The sequence below is a fragment of the Vipera berus genome (genome assembly GCF_964194415.1).
Source record: "Vipera berus genome assembly, chromosome: Z".
Taxonomy (NCBI): Eukaryota; Metazoa; Chordata; class Lepidosauria; order Squamata; family Viperidae; genus Vipera; species Vipera berus.
The window spans coordinates 59121495-59147565 of NC_138205.1; the positions used below are offsets into that span (position 1 = coordinate 59121495).

The following is a 26071-nucleotide window of genomic DNA, read 5'->3' on the forward strand; positions in this document are numbered from 1 at the left end:
CCTTGATTAGCTACAGTTTTCAAAGTTATAATCTCTTTCAATCTCGATCTATTTGATTTCTCCAGAGTTTCTTATTTCTTCCTGTCAGTTGTAATATGTTACACATCAAGATCCTTGGCCCCCCCAAATTTTAATTTCTTTACTTTTCATAGCAAATTTCTGCCAGTTTGAATCAAAGCATAGTGCTCTCTGAGCTTTGTTGCAAAGAAACAAAAAACCTTTAAGATCACTCCTCCCTATACTAACAGGGCAACCCACTACAAGAATATAAATTAACAGCAAACCCCATTCCCTACTAGCACTGCTGATGTTTCATAATTGGGGTAATGAAAATCTGCAAGAAAACAACCAAGTTTAGAGAGCACCAAGGACCCCTCATGTCAACCCTTAGCTATAAATACTCTCCTTGATCAGTTGAATCAAAGTGTTATTCTTTTCAATATTTCTCAACTTACTGCATCCTTCTGGGTTGCATTATCATTATCATCATCTTAACTTTACTGCAGTCATTAACCAGAACAAACAAATTGGCATTCAAATACTCAGAATATCCAAAACTAAAGTGAGAAATTCAGGATAGTTAAAAAAGTACTTTCAGACAAATATTTTGGCTAAAAAACAATATCAAATCATACAGCAAGATGAAACTTATGTATGCAATCTGGATAACATGAACTTTGAATAGCACTATAAAATATGAATATATGCACAAATAGATATGCATATTGATGTACATTCTCTCTATTCCTTTCTCTCTCTCTCTCTCTCTCTCTCTCTCTCTCACACACACACACACACACACACACACACACACACACACGTAGTCCGCTTATCCTGGGGCTTCACTTAGCAAGCAGCATATTTGCCCTTCAGAGTATAAACAGTAGCATGCCTATTGAAAAGTTTGGTTTCCCTCCTGCCCGCTCACAATAGTAACAACTTTTGTGGTGTCTTTTGTGGTGGGTGGTAGTTCTTATACAAAGGGAAGGAAGGAAGGGACAAAGAAGGAGGTAAGAAAGGAAGGACAGAAGGACAATGGAAGAGAGGGAGGGAAGGAGGGCACCCTCCCCAGTCCCACCCCTCTTCACCAGAGACCCATGGATTACACACACACACACACACACACACACACACACACACACACAGGCACCCTGTACCTGAGGGAGGGAGGGAGGAACAATGGAAGGGAGGAAGGGAAGGAGGAAGGGACAAAGGAGGTAAGAAAGGAAGGAAAGAAGGAAGGGACAATGGGAGAGAGGGAGGGCACCCACCCCAGTCCCACCTCCCTCCACCAGAGACCCATGGATCATTACCCCCACACAGGCACCTTGCAACCTGAGTGATGAGCTGCCCCCCCCCCAGCCATTGACTTTGCTTGTCAAAAAGTTGCAAAAGGTGATCACATGACTGGGACACTGACCTTCATAAGTATGAATCAGTTGCGAAGCATCCGAATGTAAATCACATGACCCTGGGGATGCTGCAACAGTCATAAGTGTGAAAAATGGTCATAAGTCACTTTTTTCAGTGCCATCGTAACTTTGAACAGTTACTAAGTGAAATGTTGTAAGTCGAGGACTACCTGTACTTATCATTTTTTTCCTTTTTTTTTTGGTCACGTTTTTGACACCCTGCTGGGCGACTGGTGGTACTCGGAGAGTGCCTTATCCTAAAAGTGGTACAATGGCTGAAAAGGTTGAAAAGCCCTGCTCCAAGGTCTTTTCCAGCTCTATTCTGATTGAGGGTTGCAGCTTATCACTACTATTATTTATTATGTACACTAAGCAAAGAAAATCTAAACTCAGGAATGAAAATAATATCAACCAAGTACTCTTTGCAGATGATCAGGGATTGATAGTTAGTACAGCTAAAGACTGCACCAACATCTCATGTCTATGAAAGTAAGACAAATAATATGAGAGTTATTAAAGAAAAAAGAGAAGTAATGGTAATCAGAGGAGAAAAATACAGTTTAAGCATAGTTATAGAGGGACAAGCATAAAAACATGTATCAGAGTTGAAATATTTAGAAACATTTACCAAAGAGGGAAAAATGGATGAAGAGATTAACATATGATGCAGTAAGGCAAAAATAAGACAGTACCAATTAGTGCATAGAAGTATTTCATACAAACCATATTTATTCCCACATATCGGTGTCAAACATGGACACTTGCAATAAAGCATAAACAAAAGTTAGTTACTTCAAAAATGAGATGTTTGAGGAAAGCTTCAGGAGTGACTAGAAAGAATACAATCAGAAGTGAGATTATAAGAGAAAGTACTAGAATAGGACCAATATTAAACTACTTACAAGATGGCGAATGAAGTAGTTTGCCCATCTGGAGAGAATGTCTGAGGATTCTATATCATACAAGGCAAACATAAAAAGAAAAAGAGAAGAAGGCAACCCAGAAAAAGATAGAGAGACAACATCAAAGACACGCTACAGCAGCATCAAATAACAATGGTTGAGGCCACAAGAAGTGCAAGAGTCAAATCTTTGTATGTATCTCCTTGACACCCAAAGTGGTAAAAGAGGAAGTAAGGAAGAAGATCAAACATAGATAAAAGTAACCTCAGAACAGTGGTATTATACACTGTTAAGTGGGTATGAATGTTAATGCCTGGCTTGATTTCTTTTAAGAGCACAATCAAGGGTTATGCAAGTACAAAGCAGAAACTTCTGATACAAAATGTTACAGTCATTTGGTTTCACAGTATCACATGAAGTTTGCATTACAGAATTCAAATTGCTCTGCCATGTGTGGTCTTATTACTATTGCCAATTATTTAAATGTTTTACTGATAGATGAATTAATGACTGCCTAAGCATCGTTTTAAAAAATACCTCTATTATTGACATATTAATAGAGATTTCAACTGGCAGGAAGACAAAGGCTAAGAATCCTTATCCAGCTAATGTTATGTCATTATTATCCATTACAGGCAGGATGGAGGCGAGACCAAAGATCTATTTTAAAAAATGCTCGATAAAAGATATGTAGAAAAAATAAATGGGTGCAGTGTTATAGTGCAGTAACATCACATTGTAAATTTATATTCCAATCACACCTTTTAGTATTCCACAACTCACTGCATAAAACTTTTCATTAGCAGCAGAATTTCATTCAACTGGAAGGAGAACTACACAATTGCTTGACTTGTTCTTGATTACTACTTACCCACTTTTAGGACATAACGTTCACTATCAAATAAGACATCATGTTTAATACTTCCTTTTCCATACTATTATAGCATCATTTATCATTGTATTCATTAAATTATGATTTTAATAAAAATATGGTAATTTTCAACTAATATAGCTCTTATAACAGCTTCTATTTCTAATTTTAGAAATATGATTAAAATAATAAAGAGTTAAGACCTTTCTAGAATCACATTAATATTCCACACATTCTCCAGAAAAACATCTTTATATTGGTTCTAAAAGCAGGAAAATATTTTTTACTAGACATCAAGCATAATAAAAGTCATCAATAATCATTTGCTGTGCCTTAGTAGACCAGTTGCTAAAATCTGCAGCATACCTGATCAATTGTACATCAAAATAAAACAGCTATGTTAGCTGACCATTCTGAATGCAGTTAGAAAAAAAGGTCCTATTTGTGGTTCCTGTAGGCATTGCAATTGCATAAACAAAGATGATATTTACATTGTAAATACAATTTGTTCCAAAATGAATAATTATAAATGCTAACTATAAGCCACATTCAAAAAACTAAAATACAGAGAAATAGACATTTAAATATTCTTTCTGCAGAAAAGTGGAATCCTAATATTGGAAAAAATGAAAGAAGTAATTCTTGACTAGAGTTCAATAGGAACTTTGAAAAAATAAAGAAGTCATTAAAAGTGAAAAATGCAATTTTTAGTTAATTATGATAAACAACAAGATAGATTGACTCAATTATAGTGGTGATAGATACATAATTGGAAGACCTGAAATATCAAATTAGGGACAGATTGTTACAGAGAGAAATCTGCTTGCTAAAAATTCATATTTATGGCACATAATCAATTTCTTAAACCAGCAACATATCTATGTTCAAGATCTGCAAGATCTTGACTTATTCTAATAACAATTAATTTTTTATAACTAGATATTTAAAACATAAACAAGTTCTTAAAGCCGTTTACTTACAGTACTGATCACAATCTACTCTGGCAAATACAACTTGATTCTTATCTGGAAAATCCTCTTTAACTAAATTAGAAGCTTCCTCAAATATAGGGTGTAGCATTTGACTAAATCGACACCTGTTGAAAGATATCAAATAAGAGGCAATTTCTAAAAATAAGGTAATAGAGGATTTCACATTGTAGTATCACACAGAATTACTGAAAGCAAATGTTCTACAGTACATTAAACAAGAGATTACTTTACACAGAAAAATCAATGAACCAAGGTATTCTGAATATCTTCCTAATCTTTGAGGAAGGGGTTTAAAGTAATAATAATAAAGTTGGAAGGGACCTTGGAGGTCCTCTAGACCAACCTCCTGCTCAGGCAGGAAACCCTGTACCAGAGGTAGGCAACCTTGGCTCTTTTATGACTCGTGGACTTCAGCTCCCAGAATTCCTGAGCCAATATAGCTCAGCATGGAAACCTCTCCCTTTCCCCTCAGCATGGCTGGCTCAGGAATTCTGGGAGTTGAAGTCCACGAGTCATAAAAAAGCCAAGGTTGCCTATACTGCCCTGTACCATTTCAGACAAATGGCTGTCCAGTCTCTTAAAAACTTCCAGTGTTGGAGCATTCACAGCTTCTGAAGTCAGGTTGTTCCACTGATTAATTGTTCTAACTGTCAGGAAATTTCTCCTTAGTTCTAGGTTGCTTCTCTCTTTGGTTAGTTTCCATCTGTTGCTTCTTGCCTTTGGGTACTTTGGAAAATAGCTTGATTCCCTCTTCTTTGTGGCAGCCCCTGAAATAGTGGAACACTGCTATCATGTCACCCCTTGTCTTTCTCTTCATTAAACTAGACATGCCCAATTCCAGCCACCGTTCCTTATATTCTCTTACTTACTTACTTACTTACTTATTTACAGTATATTGGCAATAAGAAAGAAGGAAAAAAAATCCCTATGTTTCATGAGAACATTCCTAAAGAATAAAGTATAATTTGTTGTTGTTGTTAGCTGCAAAGTCATGTCTGACCCATCGCGACCCTATGGACAACGTTCCTCCAGGCCTTCCTGTCCTCTACCATTTTCTTGAGTCCATTTAAGCTCACGCCTACTGCTTCAGTGACTCCATCCAGCCACCTCATTCTCTGTCGTCCCCTTCTTCTATTGCCCTCAATCTTTCCCAGCATTAGGCTCTTCTCCAGTGAGTCCTTCCTTCTCATTAGGTGGCCAAAGTATTTGAGTTTTAGCTTCAGGATCTGGCCTTCTAAAGAGCAGTCAGGGTTGATCTCCTCTAGGACTGACCGGTTTGATCGCCTTGCAGTCCAAGGGACTCGCAGGAGTCTTCTCCAGCACCAGAGTTCAAAGGCCTCAATTCTTTGGCGCTCAGCCTTTCTTATGGTCCAACTTTCACTGCTATACATTGCAACTGGGAAGACCATAGCCTTGACTATACGCACTTTTGTTGACAGGCTGATGTCTCTGCTTTTTAGTGTGCTGTCTAGATTTGCCATGGCTTTCCTCCCCAGGAGCAAGCATCTTTTAATTTCTTGGCTACAGCACCCACTGCAGTGATCTTGGAGGCCAGGGAAATAAAATCTGTCACTACCTCCATTTCTTCCCCATCTATTTGCCAGGAACTGAGAGGGCCGGATGCCATGATCTTGGTTTTCTTAATGTTAAGTTTCAACCCAACTTTTGCACTCTCCTTCACCTGCAACAAGAGGCTCTTTAGTTCTTCTTCACTTTCTGCCATTAGAGTGGTATCATCTGCATATCTTAGGTTGTTGATATTTCTCCCGGCAATCTTAATTCCAACTTTTGATTCATCTAGCCCTGCCTTTCTCATGATGTGCTCTGCATATAAGTTAAATAGGCAGGGCGACAGTATACAGCCTTGCCGGACTCCTTTGCCAATTTTGAACCAATCAGTGGTTCCGTGTCCAGTTCTCACTGTTGCTTCTTGGCCCACATATAGGTTTCTCAAGAGACAACTGGTACTCCCATCTCTTTAAGAACTTGCCACAGATTGTTATGATCCACACAATCAAAGGCTTTAGCATAGTCAATGAAGCAGAAGTAGATGTTTTTCTGGAACTCCCTAGCTTTCTCCATGATCCAGCGTATGTTGGCAATTTGATTTCTAGTTCCTCTGCCTCTTCGAAATCCTGCCTGTACTTCTGGTAGTTCCCTATCCACATACTGCTTAAGTCTAGCTTGTAGGATTTTAAGCATGACTTTACTAGCATGAGAAATGAGTGCAATGGTGCGATAGTTTGATCATTCTTTGGCACTGCCTTTCTTTGGAATTGGAATGTAAACTGATCTTTTCCAATCCTGTGGCCACTGTTGAGTTTTCCAAATTTGCTGGCAAATTGAGGGTAGCACTTTTACTGCATCATCTTTTAAGATTTTGAATAGCTCAGCTGGAATACTGTCACCTCCACTAGCTTTGTTGTTGCTCAGCTTTTCTAAGGCCCACTTCACTTCACATTCTAGGATGTCTGGCTCGAAGTCAGTGACCACCTCATTGTGATTATCAGGGACATTAAGCTCATTCTTGTATAGTTGTTCCTCTGTGTAATTTTGCCACCTGTTCTTAATCTCTTCTGCCTCTGTTAGGTCCCTGCCATTTTGGTCCATTATCATGCCCATTTTTGCATTAAACGTTCCCTTCATCTCTCCAATTTTCTTGAAAAGATCTTTCATCCTCTTCAGCACTGGTGGTTGGGGCACAGACTTGGACTATTGCGATATTGAATGGTTTGCCTTGGATTCGAACTGAGATCATTCTGTCATTTTGAGGATTGTATCCCAGTATTGCTTTTCCTACTCTTTTATTGACTATGAAGGCTACTCCATTTCTTCTGAGGGATTCTTGCCCACAGTAGTATACCTGATGGTCATCTGAATTAAATTCACCCATTCCTGTCCATTTTAGTTCGCTGATACCTAAGATGTCGATGTTCAGTCTTGTCCTCTCTTGTTTGACCACGTCCAGCTTTTCTTGATTCATGGATATTTACATTCCAGGTTCCTATGGAGAAAAAATCTTTAAAGCATGGACTTTCCTTTCACCACCAGACACATCCACAGCTGAGCGTCCTTTTGGCTTTGGCCCAGTCACTTCATTCTTTCTGGCGCTACTAGTACTAGCCCTCTGCTCTTCCCCAGTAGCATATTGGATGCCTTCCGACCTGAGGGGCTCATCTTCCAGTGTCATATCGTTTTGCCTTTTGGTACTGTCCATAGGGTTTTCACGGCAAAGATACTGGAGTGGGTTGCCATTTCCTTCTCCAGTGGATCACGTTTTGTCAGAACTCTCTGCTATGACCTTTCCGTCTTGGGTGGCCCTGCACGGCATAGCTCATAGCTTTATTGAATTACGCAAGCCCCTTCGCCACGACAAGGCAGTAATCCATGAAGGGGAAAGTATAATTAGAATTGCTTATAATTGAACCCCAATACAATATACTGTACCTTTGAAGAATACTGACAAGAAAAAGTGTGATTATATATTTAGTTTGAAAAGTACTAAATTTATATTTCAAAGTTTCTGTTTATCTTACATTTATACGGTAATTGTTTTTAAAAACAGAAAATAATCCCAATTTCTATATTACTAAAAATATATGATTGTATAGAAATACTTACCAATCAGCATAAAAATTGACTAATGCAACATCGGCATTGTCTGGGAAAAAGAAAAATTAATTAATGTTTGTGACATCACAAAGCCTACACATAAAATATTAAATCAACAGCACAGGAAAAGAATAATGATATTATCATTTTCAAAAGGGCAGCAAGCAACATTTGGATAAATCAGAATTAATAAAAAGTAATACTGTTTCTATTACAGAATTATTAGGTTAACTGAACAAACTAATTATTTAAACTACAGTTTTGTTCTGTATCTGTTTTATGGAGGGTTGAGAGAGCAATGGATAAGTCAGAATAAAATAGCTTTGCCTATCAAAATTGCTTTCCTTCATAGGGGCATGTATTTGATGCGGTAACTTGCCCTTGCCTTGTCTTCAATTTCTGGTGAACTTACTTGATTCTGAACTTTATTAATTTTGTCTTCTACGAAAGAGCAGAATTCATATTTTTTCTGTTGTAACAAGTTGCTTTGTGTTTTGGAACTTTAACTTAGAGCTTTGAGTTTAAGTTTCTTTCTTATGGTGATTTGGTCCAGATTTATTTTACCCTGATAAATCTGGGAAACAAAATGTTTGTAACTGCACAATATTCAACATGGCAATCATTTTGTGAGAGCATCCACACCAATCTTCCAAAGTTTCAAACATAGACTTTCACACTCCAAAGTTAAGAGTTACTCAGACTAGAAAGTAGAATAGCCCTAAATTCCCTATGAATGCTTTAGAATCTTTGCTGCACTTTCACATGACCAGCAGTAGAGAGCTATCATAGTATGTGAGATTAATGTTCATTAGGTTTTTTTGAACCAAGTGTGACAAGGGATAAAAATAAAACCAATTTTTAATATATATTTTAGATAATAGATTCCTATCCTCATCTTTGTTCTAGCTCTTACATGTAACCAAAGATTAATAATGTTTTTGAGTCAGACAAAACAAGGGATTTGGGCTGTGCAAATATTTTTTTTAAAAAAATTCCAAGTTCATATAGCTGCTTTGAAAACTGCAACTACTTTAGTGCCACACAAGTAACCTGGGAAAAAACACAGCAGCTTTAAAATTTTGCAAAATGCTGCTCCATATAGTCATCCTGTAATACCTGTTCTGAAGGTGCTACAAATAATTATTTCTCAGAGCATGATTAGACACACCATAGCTGTACTAAAATCAGTAAGATTCATTAACCAATTTAGTGTGATGGTAGTTCTTCTTCCTCCAGGACCAGGTCCAGTTAGTTTTAATAGAAGAGATTTGTTACACCTTTGCTCCGCGAGCTGCATTGGCTACCAGTTGTCTTCCGGGTGAGGTTCAAGGTCTTGGTCATGATCTTTAAGTCCTTACATGGCATGGGTCCGGGTTACCTCAGGGACCACCTGCTGCCGGCGTCAACTTCCCTCCGCCCAGTACGTGCCCACAGAGAGGGCCTCCTCAGGGTGCCTCCGGTCAGGGAATGCCGACTGGTGGCCCCCAGGGGGAGGGCCTTCTCTGTGGGCGCTCCGGCATTATGGAACCAACTGCCGGTTGAGCTCCGGATGGCATCAGACCTCCGAACCTTCCGCCGCGGGTTGAAGACCCACTTATTTGAGTTAGCTGGTCTGGCCTGATGGGGAATATGGGTTTTTAAATTGGTGTTTTTTTTAGTATTTTATTATTGTTTTTAACTGGGCACTGGTTTAATTTCTTTTTAACTTTTGTATCGTTACTTATATATGCCCTGTGAACCGCCCTGAGTCCCTAGGGAGAAGGGCGGTATAGAAATCAAATAAAACTAAACTAAACTGATAAAAGTCCCCTTCTCTATAGGGGTTCCCAGGTTCCATACTCTCCCCATTCCTGTTTAACATCTATATAAAGTTGCTGGGTTAGATCATCCATCAGCATGGGGTTAGTTATCAACTGCACATCTCTATCCCAACTGACAAGTGATGCTGTTAATGTTTTTTTCTCAGATTTTGTCCACAGATGGCTGGCAGTGGTTAGTTTTGGGTGACTTGAGTGATGGTGGGGGAGAAGCAGGTAAGCCCCTGCAGGGTGACTGTAAAGACTATTCTAGGTATCTAGAAGCCATTCAACCTCTGTGGGTGTTGGATTCGGGCTGGACAGATCCAGTGGAAATGATTGAGACATGGCCTCACTTGGTTATCTGGAAGAGCTTAAAATAGCCAATCCTGAGGAAATCAACAAGGTCCTTACTGTTATGAGCTATGTCACATGTAGTCTGGATCAATTGCCCTCCTACTTGGTTAAAACGTCCTGTGAGGTGGCATGTGGTCAGGTTCAAGCCATGATAAATGCCTCCACACATAGGTATGTGAGAAGAAATAGGTAATGGTTTCCCCCCTCCTCCAGAAACCATTTTTGGACCCTATGGCTTTGAATAACTTCCATTCCAACCTTCCCTTTTCAGAGGATGGCAAGAGGATGGTAAGCTCTTCGCTACAGGTCTTTGATGAAGCAGATTATTTTCAGTCAAGTTTCAGATTTAGCTATAGTATCAAGATAGCATTGATCATACTTGTAGATGTGTGAAGGGCTTGGGATTTTGGAAGTGTGTTCATTCATTCTATTACTTCTGGATCTCTCACTAACTTTTGATACCATCAACCATAGTATTTTCTTGACCAGACCCGAGGATTGGGAGTGGAGTATTGTTCTCTGCTGTTTTTTTGTGATTGCTATCAGTCAGTGCTAGTGAGCGGGGAAAAGTCCAGCCTGAGCTCCTATTATATGGGTTTATCATATTATGTCTCTCCCCTCATAGTTAAGATCTATAATCATCCACCAGCATGGGATTCAGTATCATCAGTAGGCTGATGATGTTCAATTATATATCTCTATCCTATATTAGGCAAATTATGTTCAGTACCTTGAGGCTGTAAGGTTCTGGGGTAAGAGAAACCAGCTGTGAATCAACCCTAAAAGACAAATAGTTGTGGGTACCCCCTCTCCACCCGCATTGTCAGGAAAGGTGATATCTCTGATTCAGAGATGATACAGAGTAACATTCCCCCAGGCAGATCTGGTGCACAATTTGAGAGTCCTCTTGGGACTCATCTGCTGGAAGAGCAGGTGGCAAGCTGTGCAAGGGGATCCTTTGCATAAATTCAACTTGTACACCAGTTGTGCCCATCCCTAGAACAGCGGACCTTGCTAAACCACCTCTGTTTTAGTCATCTCCCATTTAGATTACTGCAATGTGCTCTAATGGGGCTGCCATTGTAAACTATCAAGAAAATGTAATTGATCCAGACTGGAGAGGCATGTGCAGTTTTGCCCTCTACCTTGTGTCTCACTTGAGTAACACTACTGCAAGAGCTATGCTAGATTCCAGGCGCTTTCCAGGTGCAATTCAAGGTGCCAGTTAACACCTTGAAAGTTCTATATGGCACAGGGACAGGTTATTTGCAGAACCATATCTCTCTGAGGGTACCTGACTATTCTGCTAAGTTAGATAGGGTAAGTATACTCCAGATCCCCTCCTTAAATATTGCCATCTGATGGAACTTTAGAGGTGCATCTTTTTGGTTTCCATCCCAGTGGTTTGGAATAGCCTCTCATCTGAGATCCAAGGGATCCCTTTTAGTCTTCTGGAGGGCTATGAAGACCTGGATCTTTCCTTCAAGTTTTGGTCTATGTAGGGGTTGAGCTGCAAGGATGTTTGCTATGGCAGGGCTTTTCAACCTTATCACAGATTGTACCACTTTTAGGACATGACAATATTTGAGTACCACCAGTGCTTAGCAAGGTGTCAAAAACTTGATGACAAAAAAGGGGGGGATTTTGGGTTTTACTGATTAGATTCATTTGTTGTTATAGAAATGGCTAGATTATGTTATGGAAAAGTAAAAAGTTGAGGTTCAATGTTAATGCTTCCTTCTAATGCAACAGAGGAAGTCTGTCCTTTTTCTTTTCTCCCCCTCACTTCCCCCCACTTTTTCCTCCCCATTGTGTCCTACTATTTGCTTTTGTATTTTTGTATTTTATTCTATAATCTAATAAAATATTACAAACTGTAGGAAAAAAGTAAAAAAGTACCAGTTTTAATTTATTTGGTGGCTGTTCCTTTGCTGAATCACTTTCCTTTTGCACTGACAAATGTATGATGAATTTATCCATATTTATTAATATGCACCACTACCAGCTAGCTCAGGGGTCTTCATACTTGGCACTTTTAAGACTTGTGGACTTCAACTCCCAGAATTCCTCAGCCATCATGGCTGGATGAGGAATTCTGAGAATTGAAGTCTACAGGTCTTTAAGTTGTTAAGTTTGTAGACCCCTGAGCTAGCTGGTTGGCCCTTTTTAGCAATCCTTCCACAGTGTAGTAAGAATGTACCCCCCCATCCCTTCCCTGTACCCTTAAAGAGACAGGAATCAAGTGCAAAGCAACAAAGGCTCACAAAATAAAGAAACACATAAACTGATTTTTTTTCTCTTTAAGCTACCTCAGGGGTGTCATGTACTTTGTTTTTTAATTTTTTATTGTTGTGAGCCCCCTGAGTCCTTGGGGAGAAGGGCGGCATATAAATGTAATAAATCTCATAAATCTCAAATCTATAGCCAGACTGAAAGGCTCTGGCAATTGCGAAAAGTTTTAGCTTTAAAATTAAACCTGTTTACCTTCAAAGTAAACTTTCTAAAAGCCATAGACAGACTCAAGATAAGGGGGGTAAAACTAATTACATTTGTTTAAGGGATTAAACCTACAGAAGTCAACATTTTGGACTCATTGGTCTCTAAAATAGAGACTAAAATATTCCAATAACCAAAGCACACAAAGGAGCCTCTGAATTAAAAAAGCTGTAAAAACTGTACAAAAATTCTTATGATAACCCAATCAAGCTGCCAGCTGATCCAGAACTAAATAAAGCCACCTCCTTTCCAACATGCTAGCTTTACATTTCATCAGCACTGATTGCATTCTCCCAGCTGGAGAAAACGAACCAGGGGACCTTTTCTTCCAGCAATAGCTGCTGCTTCTCTGTCCGTTTCCTCCCTGCCTGCTGACCTCTCCTTCTCTTTCCCTGTTGTCTTTTTTTCCCCTTTCCTGCCCAAATCACCTCCTTTTATAGTCTCTCCTCTGGTCCCCCCACTTTTTCTTTAGTTCACCTCCAGCTCTGCGCTGCTTCCAGAAGCACCAATCAGCTGGAGCCCTGCCGGCTCCTGGGGCTTCTGCTGAGCATAGACTGTCCTGCAGATGCCTCTCCCTCAGGCCTGGCTTGCTTTGACTCATTCCCCTCCCCCTACACTTGGCTACCAGTCACGTACCACCTGGCACATGGCAAAGTACCACAGGTGGTACACATACCATTAGTTGAAAAGCCCTCCACTATGGGGCCTGGAGGGTATTTTTGTTTTCAACCATGTTTTAATGGATTGTTGTGAGCCACCTAGAATCATTATATGAGATAGATGGCCATATAAATTTAGTAAATAAATAAAATAAAAACCAAGTGACTTTGGGTTTCAAAGCCTCCCAAATCCAAAGGTTTTCCAAATATTGCATTGCGGTATACAAATCTCATATGTAATTTTGTGGTCCTCCTATGCTCATGGTTCCTGTTCAGGGAATATGAAGAAGACACGACAAGCAGACCTTTTGTATAGATTCATCTTGACACATTTTCTCGGACCATGACACATTACACAAGGTCATACAAGTTTTGGTCATCATCTGAATTACAGCAATGTACTTAAGGCGGCCCATGAAATCCACTCAGAAGATAGAGCTGGTCCAGACTGTGGCTGTGTAGGCAGTTATGGGAACACTTCAATTATTTATTTATTAATTTATTAATGGGACTTATATCCCGCCCTATCTCCCGAAGGACTCAGGGCGGCTAACAACAATAACATATAATAAATACAGAAATTAAGATAAAATTAAAATTAAAGGCCTCTGTACAATAAATTAAAATTAAAAAATTAAAATAAATTAAAATTAGAGTTAAAAATTGTAAACATAACTAAAATCCCTGTCAGTCCAGGTCAGCCAGGTGGAAAAGGAGTGTTTTGAGGCCGCAGCGAAAGGACTGGAGATCTTGGGCCATCCGAAGCTCAGGGGGGAGCTGGTTCCACAGGGCTGGCGCTCCCACAGAGAAGGCTCTTCCCCTGGGGGTCGCCAGCCGACATTGTCTAGCCGACGGTACCCTGAGGAGGCCTTCTTTGTGTGAGCGTACTGGGCGATGGGAATTCATTCCTGGCAGCAGATGGTTCTGCAAGTATCCCGGGCCTAAGCCATGTAGGGCTTTAAAGGTAAGTACCAGCACCTTAAATCTCACCCGGAGGGCAACCGGTAACCAATGCAGCTCACGCAGGAGGGGTGTAATATGGGAGTATCGGGGTGCTCCCATCACTACCCGTGCAGCCGCACTCTGCACCAGCTGAAGCCTCCGGGTGGTCTTCAAGGGCAGCCGCATGTAGAGAGCATTGCAGTAGTCTATACGGGAGGTAACGAGTGCGTGGGTGACTGTACGTAGGGCATCTCGGTCCAGAAAGGGGCGCAACTGGTGTACCAGGCGAATCTGGGCAAATGCCCCCCTAGCCACGACTCCAATATGATCTTCAAAACTGAGTCGTGAATCTAGGAGGACGCCTAGATTGTGTGCTCTATCAACGGGAGGTAACATCTCTCCTCCTATAATCAAAGATGGAACCTCTTGGACTAAACGAGATGTTGGTACGTAAAGCCACTCAGTCTTGGCCGGGATGAGCCGGAGCCTGTTTTTTCCCATCCAAATCTGTACCGCTTCCGGGCAACGGGACATCACATCGAGGGGATCACTGGGTTGGTTCGGGGTGGAGATAAAAAGCTGGGTATCATCAGCATATTGATGATACTTCACCCCAAAGCCACGGATGATCTCTCCCAGCGGCTTCATATAGATGTTGAACAGGAGGGGCAAGAGCACCGACCCCTGAGGCACCCCACAACTAAGGGGCCTAGGGCTTGACCTCTGCCCCCCTGCCAACACCGTCTGTGAACGGCCCGAGAGGTAGGAGAACCACTGCAGAACGGTGCCTCCCACTTCCAACTCCTCAAGACGACGCAGCAAGATACCGTGGTCGATGGTATCAAAAGCCGCTGAGAGATCTAATAGGACCAGGACAGAGGAATAACCCCTATCTTGGGCCCGCCAGAGATCATTCACCAGCGCGACCAATGCCGTCTCCGTGCTATACCCGGGTCTGAAACCCGATTGGTACGGATCCAGATACTCAGTTTCCTCCAGGACCAAAGGGAGCTGCCGTGCCACCACGCTCTCAATGACCTTCGCAAGAAAGCGAAGGTTGGAAACAGGACGAAAGTTGTTTAAAATAGCTGGATCCAATGCAGGTTTCTTAAGGAGGGGCCTTACCACCGCCTCTTTCAAGGTGGCAGGGAAGTACCCTTCACTCAGTGAGGCATTGATAACTGCTAGGAGCCAGCCTCGTGTAACCTCCCGAGATGCATAGACCAGCCAGGAGGGACACGGGTCCAGCAAACACGTGGCGGCACTTAATTTCCCCATGATCCTGTCCACTTCATCCGGAGTCACAGGATCAAACTCTTCCCAAATGTTCTCGGCCAAACTCATCGTTTTCCTCTCGTCAGATACTGCCCAGTCAGAGTCCAGACCAGCCCGATTCTGAGCAATTTTGTCCACCAGATATTTACTAAATTCCTCGGCCCGTCCTCGTAAGGGGTCCTCTCCCGTCCCTTGATTTAAAAGGGAGCGGACCACTCTAAACAGGGCAGCCGGGCGGTTATCTGCGGACGCAATGAGGGTGGTGAAGTAAGCGCACTTTGCCACCTCCATTGCCACAAGATAAGATCTAGAAAAGGATCTTAACTGTGTTCGGTCAGACTCGGACCGACTGGTTCTCCAAATGCTCTCTAGGCCCCTTCTCCGGCGTTTCATCTCCTGCAGGTCCTTGGAGAACCAAGGAGCGAGTCGGGACCTGTGCTGGGTCAGAGGACGCAAAGGCACAACGCGGTCGAGAGCCTCCGAAGCAGCCTGTTGCCAGGCATTAACTAAGAACTCGACCGGGCTGTGGGAGAGGGAGGTAGGAATCAATCCAAGCGCCATCTGGAACTTATCTGGGTCCATCAGGCGCCTGGGGTGGAACCATCTGGTCGGTTCCGCCTCCTGACAGCAGGGGGGGGTGACGTGATGGAGGCCCAACCGCAGGAGATAATGGTCTGTCCATGAAAGGGGTTGAGATGTTGGAGTAACCCCACCCAGCCCATTAAGCCACTGCCCAGAGATAAAAATAAGATCAGGCGTGTTTCCCCCCTCGTGAGTCGGGTCCTGAATAATTTGGGTCAGGTCTATAGCCATCATGGAAGCCATGAATTCTCGGGCCACCTCCGATGCACTGCCCAGGGAAGGCAGATTAAAGTCTCCCAGAACCATAAGTCTGGGAAATTCAACCGTCAATCCTGAGAGGGCGTCAAGTAGCCTGGGTAGAGCCGTTGCTATGCAGCTTGGAGAGAGGTATACCAGCAGTAGGCCCAACTGACCACCAGGACCCCACCTTAAGAGGAGGGATTCACATCCGTCTATCTGAAGGGCAGTGGCCTCCCGTGGATGGAGGGTCTCTCTGATAACGACCGCCACGCCACCTCCCCTACCCTGAGCCCGAGGTTGATGCAGCACACGGAAACCTGGAGGGCATAAATCAATCAGAGGGACCCCTCCCTCCGGGCCCAACCAAGTTTCCGTGATGCACGCCAGGTCTGCGTCTTCCTCCTCAATCAAATCATGGATGAGGGGAGCTTTATTCACAACAGACCTGGCATTAAAATAGATCAGCCTGAGCTCAGGTGTCTGCCCTCCCCCTTCCCCAGGACAGCAGGTGAGAGCCAGAGGGTCGGAGCACGCCACAGCTCAAAAATAGCGGGGGCGTGATCTCAGATTACGATATGGCCCTCTGCTCATCCATCTGCCGCCATTCCCAATCACCGTGTGGATCGGTATCCCTACCCCATCTCCCTGGGTCCCAATTAATTAATCCATGTTACAACACTACTCCAGGAACTGCCTTGGTTCCCAGTAGGCTTTGGGCTGCAATTCAAACTCCTGATTAAAGCCTTTAATTGCATGGAGCCACCTTATTTGTGGGACCACCTTTCTCCAATTTATTTCTTTTTAACTCACTAGATTGGGCAGGCTGACCATGTTCTGGCTCCTATCTATTATGTATTAAGGAAGTGGGCTTTATCTATCATAATGCCTGCCCTTTGAAACATTATACTTCAACAAATTTATCTGGCCCAATCTTACTAATTTTCTGTTAACCTTGAAGATCTAACTCTTTCTAGGCATGACTGACTGTGGTTTCTTTGACATGACTAAAATTATGTGATCTCAGTCTCATTGCCCTTGACTGTGCTATTGGAGTATTGTTTTTTTATTATTATTGTTATCTTTGGTTGTTGAGTGTCATCCTGTCTATGCCATCAAGAGTCAAAACTGTGAAACTATATGAATCAAGGCAATAAATAAATAAATGTTCTGTATAAGCATTAAACAATACTTACTTAAAACATCATCTATATTTCCACTGTCAAGGCTTGTTATTTCACTTTGTGTTGGATGAAAAAAAGAAGATATCTGCAAGAATATAGACACCTTAAAATGTATCTATTAACCTTCCATACATACATAGTTTAGAACATTTTAGCATGGCCAAAATTGTTTCAGATATTACATGCATTAAAAGAGTTTAGCTTTGTCCTTGTCCTCCTCCCCAGTACCCAATGGATTTCTCCAGTAAAGAGTCTTCCCCCAGGATGAAACACAAATTGTCGAAGATTCTAGTTCACTAAACAAATTACTGATATAATCTGTCACAATATAGTTATTATTCCTGCTCATACAATACATAAAGTGAGAGGAAAATCAATCAAGACAAGTTTATTTAATAGTTATAGATCAAGAATCTGCAAGTTTGTTAATGAAGAGCCACTTCCATCAAATATTCTATTGTCAGTATATCAATTATATTTTTCAAGTAAAATTAAAACTTAACTGCTGGTAATCAGTTCGTAAGAGCACTTTCTACTTATTAATAATTTCTTTCACTGAACGGGCTCAGACCATGCCCACCCTGCTAGAACTAATAAGATGGGCAGAATCAGAGATAGGCAACTTTATAAATAATCTGGCTCCATGCAATATAGAGATTTAAAGGTTACAAACAGCACCTGAATTGCATCTGGAAGCATATTGGGAGCCAGTGCAGCTCATGCAACTCTGGTATTATGCATTCTACCAGCTACAGCTTCCAAATGCTTTTCAAGGACTGCCCCAAGTGCACAGAATTGCAATAGGCTAATCTGGAGGTGACCAAGGAATGCAGAGGTATGCAAAAAGAGCTGAAACTTTTCCAATAAAATAAATAAATAAATAAAGTGCAGAATGTGAAACCTTTTAATGGAGCTAAGGGAGACCCTTGAAGAGGAACACCTAGATTGTCTCCTCAGTCAGAGTTAGCTAATCACTAGATGAAGAGAGCTCTAAAACCCACAGCTACTTGGCCTTATAGGATTGAACTGAAGCCATTCTTCTCTATTCAGACTCTAGGCACTCAAAACACCAACACAGCATCATTTGAACAAGTTGAGACAGACAACTTTCATCAGCATACAAATAATACTTGAACAACAGGCCAATCTCACCAAGCTGTTTTATATAAATGAGACAATTGATTCATGTACTGTAGTAGCCCATAAAGTAGAGGCATAGTTAAACCTATTGCCCAGTACACCAAAGAAACGTGACCTGGAAAAATGAGGAAAATCATTTTAAAAATGTCCCTCACACTCCCAACTACCGCCAGCCCAGAAGGATACTATGTTTGATGATTCCAAAAGTCAGTAAGATATCAAGTCAATCATCAAAGACAGCTGGGTGACCTTTGGCCAGTCACTCTCAGCCCAATTCACAGGGTTGTTGTTGTGGGGAAAATAGGAGGCTGAATGTGTGTTGGATATGTTTGCCATCTTGGGTTATTTATAAAAAATAATAAATAAATGAATAAATAAAGTATGGTCAGGATGGATACACTACCCTACCCTAGGCCTTCCAGAAATCACCCACATGGATGTTCAATGCCATCTTGTAATATACCCCCTCCATGAAATTTGACTTTACTAGATCTAGATAATCTATTTGCTTTACAGCTCCTTGAAGCTAAAGGTGTACTAGCTTCTCAACAACTTTTCCTCAAAAAAGAAGGTTGTCTCCAAGTCTACTTCTGATCTGTTGAGGAGGGAGAAAACCACCAACTCCTGCTAAGAAACATTTACCTACTACCTGAACCCAGCTACATGTGACCTCCTTGGAACCCTTGACTAACCAGGAGGGATATGGATCTAATACAGTGGCAGCAGAAGCCAACAACAAGCACTCTGTCCACTTGTATGGGAGTAACTGGATTGAATTTATGTTATATTGAATTTTTCTTTTTTTGTTATTTTTAACTCCTGTTCTATTATTATATCAGGTACCTTTCTCATCATAAACACATAATATAGTGTTTCCAACTTCTTTTGCAGAAAGTCCAGAAAAATACAGATGGGATTTCCAAAGGAAGTACAGTGAACAGAAGAAAGCTTCATAAAAGCAGAGCAAACAATTGCAGTGAAGACCAAGGGACCAATGTATAGATAAGTTCCTTGGAACCTCTGTGGATAAACACAGGATAGATTGCCCAGGTATGCTCCAGATGGCTGCTAATCACAAGGAGACAGAAAAACAGTTTTCCATGGGTTTGAGAACCGGGAAGACGAAGAATCAGCCATCCTGCTTACAACCGTGCCATAGCCATTTAAACATTAAGTTCACAAATATCATTTTCTAATCATTTTCAGAAATTGCCTGTCTTAAAGTTAGTAGAGAACTTCGGAACATTTGAAATGTTTTCATCAAGTGAGTTACCTTCAACTTGGAACAAAAGGAAAATTAAATATAAGGTTAAGAACTTAAAGAATTTGAAATAAAAAAGCTAAATAAGATTTTGATCTAAGAAAGTTATAAATGGATAATGTTCAGATAAATTAAGAATAATGTCATTAACTATATAATTTTGGCATTAATTATAAAAAGTAAATAGCTTTTTGTGGGAAAAAGACTTCTTTTGGCAACCATGGCTATTGTAAGTAATAACAAAAGCTAAGTGATAATTTTAGAAATTGGACACTGGAAGGTCTAAGCAGAAGAAAAAAAATTAAGTCTGCTCTTGGTGTCAAGTATACTAAATTTACAAAACTTTAACCTTTAAAGTTCTGGCAATCCTTTATGAATGTTTTGCTGATGACAGGAATAAACAGCTGAGTTTTATAAATTTGCTTATAGATAAGAATGGGATTGGGGATGAAGAGATATCTATTTATCCTTATAGCGAGTGTTATATTTGTTTACCCTTCTGATAAAGGTTAGAAGTCACTTCTTATATATATTTCTTTTTCTTTTTTCCTGAACTTTGTATTCTTTTTTCCATTCTCTTTTTTTTCTAAGTTTAGTTTGTATTAGATTTTACTACTGTAATTAAAATTAAAAATTATCCTGAAATACAGAACTGTGTTTACCATGACCTGATGCAACCTCCCCATCACAAGATCCCTTATAAGACTCATTGATGACTCACACCTGACCCATCACAAGACCTATCAAAAGACCCTCCCTTGACACATTCACATCTGAAGCCCTTATAAACAGAAGAACATTGACACTGATATCCTCTAAACTCCGCTGAAGATGTTAACTCTCCTGGTAACAAAACATTTGGAAACCAACCCGCAAGCTCGGAGAACAAATCTTCACTAGGTATTGTCCACTGTGGGAACGAGGCTGATAAGACTCCATTCCCAAGGCTGTGAAAATGTTGTTGGGTCTTCGCACCTTCTCTTCCGCAATGAGAGATAAGCCAGATGGCTGAAGGCATATTCTTTTCTCATCCCAGGTTGGCATCAAGGGGAGAATAGTTCAAAGAGCAAGCAGACAGAGGAAGCAGAGAGGATACATTGTAGCAGCTAAGTGAAAGAACAATTCACATACAATTCCCCAAAGCCCTTCCCCCTCCCCCCAGGAGTATGGCAGAACCCATACAAGGAAAAAGAAAAAAGCCCCCCCACCAAAGAAATGGGTTCTGACAGCTATTCTATGTATTTATGTGGTGCCTGGTTGTATGTGCTTTTTGGTTGTTGATTGGGGTGTTGATGGCCAGCTTTTAAGTTGTTGGCTGTTGTTTCCTTGTGCTGTCAAGCCCCAGATTTCTAAGTATTTGATAAGCTAGTGGTAAATCAGCACTCCTGTTGACTGACAAGGAGTCCATCTTCCAGGCTCCAATCATTTCCCTGGCTATTTTTGTCCCTGCTTGGCCAACAGTCTTAGTAGCTGCAAAATTGAATATATGTTCTTGTTCATTGCAATACGAGGTCACTAATGAGCTTGGATCTCCTTGTCTGACTGCTTGTGTTCTTGTAATCTGGTGGTTAGATTCCTCCCCATCTATCCTACATAGTCACATAGGCAATTCCTGCAGGGGATCCAGTAGATTACATTAGAAATATCTCCTACTTCCAAGCAATCTTTGCAATGTGTGATTTGTCCTTATAGGGTAGCCTCTGAGCAGTGTGAGATGCCCACTTGCAGATATCGGAAGTTGCATTCTACTGCTTCCTAAATGTTTTTGATATATGGTAGGGTGTGCCATATAGTTGATCTTTGTCAATTCCTCAAAAGTTGGAGATTAAACACAATAATTGTCAACCTCCACTGGATTCAGAGACGGCTTCTTGAATGGTAGGCAGAGCATTACCCTTCCCAAAACTGCCAAAACTTTCTTTTCTTCCAAGGAAAGGCTTAGTACTATTTGGATATAACTTCCTATTACCCCTTCCTGGCTATTTTAACCATTTAAGTTTTCAAGGTTTTGGCTCCTGAGAAAGCAAGATTTTTCCTGAAATTCTATATGGAGATATCATAGGTTAAAAGGACTAGGTAATTCACTCCCATGGTTCTAAATAATTCCTGGTGTAGTCTGGCTATGGGTTTGTGGGCTATCACTATTCTTAGGTGTTGGAGAGTTCTGGCTATCATTTCTGACACCCCTTTTGTGTATGGTAGGGTTCATTTTTGAGTGGCGGTCAGTTGTGTGGTGTGTGGTGATTTGGATGCTGTGTGTTGGAATACAAAGTTTTTGGAATAGTCATTACAGAGAAAGATGTCAAAGTATCACACAACACACAGCTGACCACCACACAAAAACGAATCCTACCATACACAAAAGGGGTGTCAGAAATGACAGCCAAAATTCTCCAATCCCTAGCAATAGCGATAGCCCATAATCCCACAGCCACACTCTGTCAGGAATTATCTAAAACCAAAGACAAGATACAGAAGGATGAAAGAAGCAATGTCATCTACAAAATCAACTGTATTAATTGCATCCACTTCTACATGGGACAAACATCACATCAATTAAAAGCTAGGATCCATGAACACTGGCTGGCAGTCAAACTCCATGATCCCAAATCCCTAATCCCTACACACACTGACACTAAGCAATATCAGTTCAATTGGGCAGCACTAAAATCATCAGTCACACTACCACCTGCCACATTTGGGAGTTCATCAAAGCCTGGCACTCCACAAGCAATTCTATCAACAGGCATATTGATCTACAACCAGCATACAAACTCCTCAGAATCCAAATTAATTGAACGGCCATCCAGAGACAGCACCAATTCTCAAGCCCCTCTCCCCACCAGCAGTTCACCATCCAACGACCCTGACCTGATGTACCTCCCCATCACAAGCCTCTCTCTGATGACTCACACCTGGCCCATCACAAGACCCTTACTTGACACTCACACACTTGAAGCCCTTATATAAGCAGAACCCTGACATAGACATCCACTAAACATAGCTGAAGATGTTACCTAGCCTGGTAACGAAATGTTTAGAAACCAACCCTCAAGCTTCATCCTACACCTGAGCTACAGATATTTGTCACTATTGCAGAAAAGAAGTTGTCTGTAACAGTGGTGTTAAACTGCTGGCCCGTAGGCCGGATGTGTGATGTGGAAGCTGCGCCCACCCCATTGCTGGCAATGGCAAAACTGTCCCAATACGTTTCATGATGTCACGTGATGTCACAAGTTTGACATGTCTGGTCTATAATATGCAGTTCACATTTAGGTTGGAAATGTGAACAAAGAAGGGGTGTCGTCTTATCTGAACACCTTTTCTCAGCATGACGATGGAGAATCCACAGATAAGATGGGTTGATCTTGCCTTTCTGCCCTAGAGACTATCAACCTTTGCCACGCCTCTCTCCTTCCAGCTAGGAATCCCCAGTCATGACGAAGGCAGAGCAGTTGGTGATTATACAAGGTGGTGGCTCAATTTTCCCTGACACAGGACTGGATGGACCCTAGGGGGAAGAGAGGATTGTCCATCATCATGCTGAGAAAAGGCATTCAGGTAAGACAACGCCCCTCCAGCATGATGAGTGGAGAATCTACAGATGGAACATTCCAAAGCCTCACTGTCCCTATGGGCGGGAAGACGTCTGGGCCTGTGTCCCTCTATCTGACACTACTCTTTGGAGAACTCTCCTGCCAAATGAAGTGTCTGCTGAGGCGAACTTATCTAACTTGTAATGCCTCACATATGGGGAAGGGGATGACCATGTCGCCACCTTGCATATCTCCTCTATCAATGCCTGCATTGCCCATGCCGCTGAAGTTGCAGCACTGCGGGTGGAATGTGCGGTAATTCGCTTTGGGGTTGGCAAGCAGTGTGCCTGGTACGCCCCTGCTATGCAAGCCCTAATCCATCTACCTATAGTAGAGGCAGACACCTTCTGACCCATGGAAGAGGGCTGAAATCAAACAAAGAGGGGTTCAGATTTTCAAAAAGAGGCAGTTTGCTTAATATAGTGACACAATGCTCTACAAATGTCCAAGGTGTGCCATTTACATTCCAATTCATGGGACAGTTCTGGGCAAAAATCTGGCAGCACAATCTCCTGTGCTCTGTGAAACAATGAGTTGACCTTGGGAACAAATGAGGGATCCAAGCATAAGACCACCCTGTCCTTGTGAAAAATGCATGTCATCTCTGACAGAAAGTGCTGCCAATTCCGAGATGCGCCTAGCCAAAGTAATGGCTACCAGAAATGTGACCTTAAGTGTCAGAGATGAGGTTCTGATGGGCTCAAATGGAGATGAAGTGAGAGTCTGCAAAACCTTGGACAGGTCCCAAACGGGATATCTGTTGATCACAGGAGGCTTAGTGTTGACAGCTCTCTTGACAAAGGACCGCACCATGGGATGGTGAGCCAAGGGTTCTGAGTTGCCATATGTGAGCATTGTAGACAGAGCAGCAACTTGCCTGCAAATAGTTTTGGGTGCTAAGCCCTTCTTAAGCCCCTCCAGTAAGTAATCCAATATTCTGGGAACAGGAACAGTAGCCAGATCCAATTGTTGTTTCCCACACCAGTTACAGAAATCCTTCCATGTGGAATCATATATTTGATTGGTAGCAGGCCATCTTGAAGCCTGAATCATATTAATCACACCTGATGAGTAGGTCTCCTCTACTAGGCTCTGGATGTTGTAGAGCCCCTTGGCTGAGGGAGATCCGATCTTGAGGTATCCTCCACGGAGGAGATATCAATAGACCAACGAGGTTGGCATACCATGGCCATTGTGGCCAGTGGGGAGCAATGAGTATCACCTCTGCCCATTCCTGCAGTATCTTTTGGATAGCTGCTTGGATCAGAGGGAGAGGAGGGAACACATACAGGAGCTCTCTGGGCCATGGGCTGCGGAAGGCAACTACCCTTTCCGCCCGTGCAGACGGGAACTGGGAGAAGAGCCTCGGGAGCTGAGAATTCGCCTGAGTAGCAAACAGCACAGGATGACCAAACCTCTCCAATATTTCCCTGAAGAGATCTGGGTGCAGGCGTCACTCGGAGTGGTCCACTGTTGCCCTGCTCAAAATATCCACTTGGCGATTTATCTCTCCCGAGATGTGCTCCACCTTGAGGGACAAGAAGTTGGTCTCTGCCCAGGTTCCCAATAATTGAGCATCGGCCATGAGGGACCTGGAGTGGTCCCTTGTCTGTTGATATGGGCTTTCGCCGCAACGTTGTCCGTGATGATTAGAACGTGTTGCCTTGCCACTGTGTGGTGAAAGTGGCGTAGGGCTAGATGAATAGCTCTGAGTTCCAACCAGTTTATGTTGTGTTTCAGGTCTGACCGGGAACACCGTCCTTGAGCCAACTTGGAGTGGAGGTGTGCTCCCCAGCCGAACAAACTGGCATCCGATGTTAGGCTGAGTCGGTCGGGCTCCTTGAATAAGGTCACCCTGTCCATCACTGGAGAGACCCACCACTTAAGGGATTACAGGGTCTGTGATGGGACCCGTACCTTGTGGTTGGAGGAACTGGTGCCTAGTCTCTGGAACAGGAGCAAGAACCATTGGAGGGTTCTGGAGTGGAGTCGAGCCCAAGGAACTACTGCTATGCAGGAAACCATCTTTCCTAGCAGTTGTGAAAGGATTGCCAGGGTGACTACTCGCTCTCTTTGAATCTGGGTGACTAGGGATTGGATATTGTCCCGACGTTCCTGAGACAGGTAAACCTCACACCTCCTTGTGTCTATCACTGTGCCCAGGTGAAGGATGCAGGTGGAGGGAACTGTCTGGCTTTTTTGAAAATTCACCAAGAACAGATGGTCCTGTTGGACAATGTCAGGTCTGACTGAGCCAATTGCACTGAGGAGGATTGGATAAGGATATCATCCAAATAACACTGGACACACACTGGAATGGCTCTCAGATGTGCAGCCAGTGCTGCCAGGACCTTTGCAAATGCTCTGGGGGCTGATGACAGGCCGAATGGTAGAGCTCTGTATTGAAAGTGGTGGCCTGCATAGCAGAATCTTAGGAATTTGCAATGCCTGGGAAGGATAGGAATGTGCAGGTAGACCTCCGTCAGATCGATTGACGTCAGGTGGTCCCCCTTTCTAATGCCTGCTAAAATGGAGTGGGGCATCTGCATCTTGAATTTTTTGTATACCAAATGGGTATTTAGTTTCTTTAATTCCATGATCGCTCTCCATTCTCCCAATGCCTTCGGAACGATGCACAGAATGGAATAAAACCCCCATCTTTTTTGCCCTGCTGGTACCAGTTCTATGGCCTGAATTTCTAGGAGATGTCAAATTGCCTCCTTCATGAGGTGTCGTTTGACTGGATTTTTGGAAGAT

At 42.2% G+C, this 26071-nt stretch overlaps 1 protein-coding gene across 2 annotated transcripts in view; it reads right to left on the minus strand.

The window, feature by feature from the left end:
* ERP44 (endoplasmic reticulum protein 44) overlaps positions 1-26071 on the minus strand; it is a 164239-nt gene that overhangs the window by 114525 nt on the left and 23643 nt on the right. For both annotated transcript variants that reach the window (XM_081345345.1, XM_081345346.1), the window contains exons 2-4: positions 17330-17402; positions 7799-7838; positions 4166-4281 (exon numbers count right to left, since the gene is read on the minus strand). In XM_081345345.1, coding sequence (XP_081201471.1) covers positions 4166-4281; positions 7799-7838; positions 17330-17402 — 229 coding nt within the window. The remainder of the gene's footprint in view (positions 1-4165; positions 4282-7798; positions 7839-17329; positions 17403-26071) is intronic.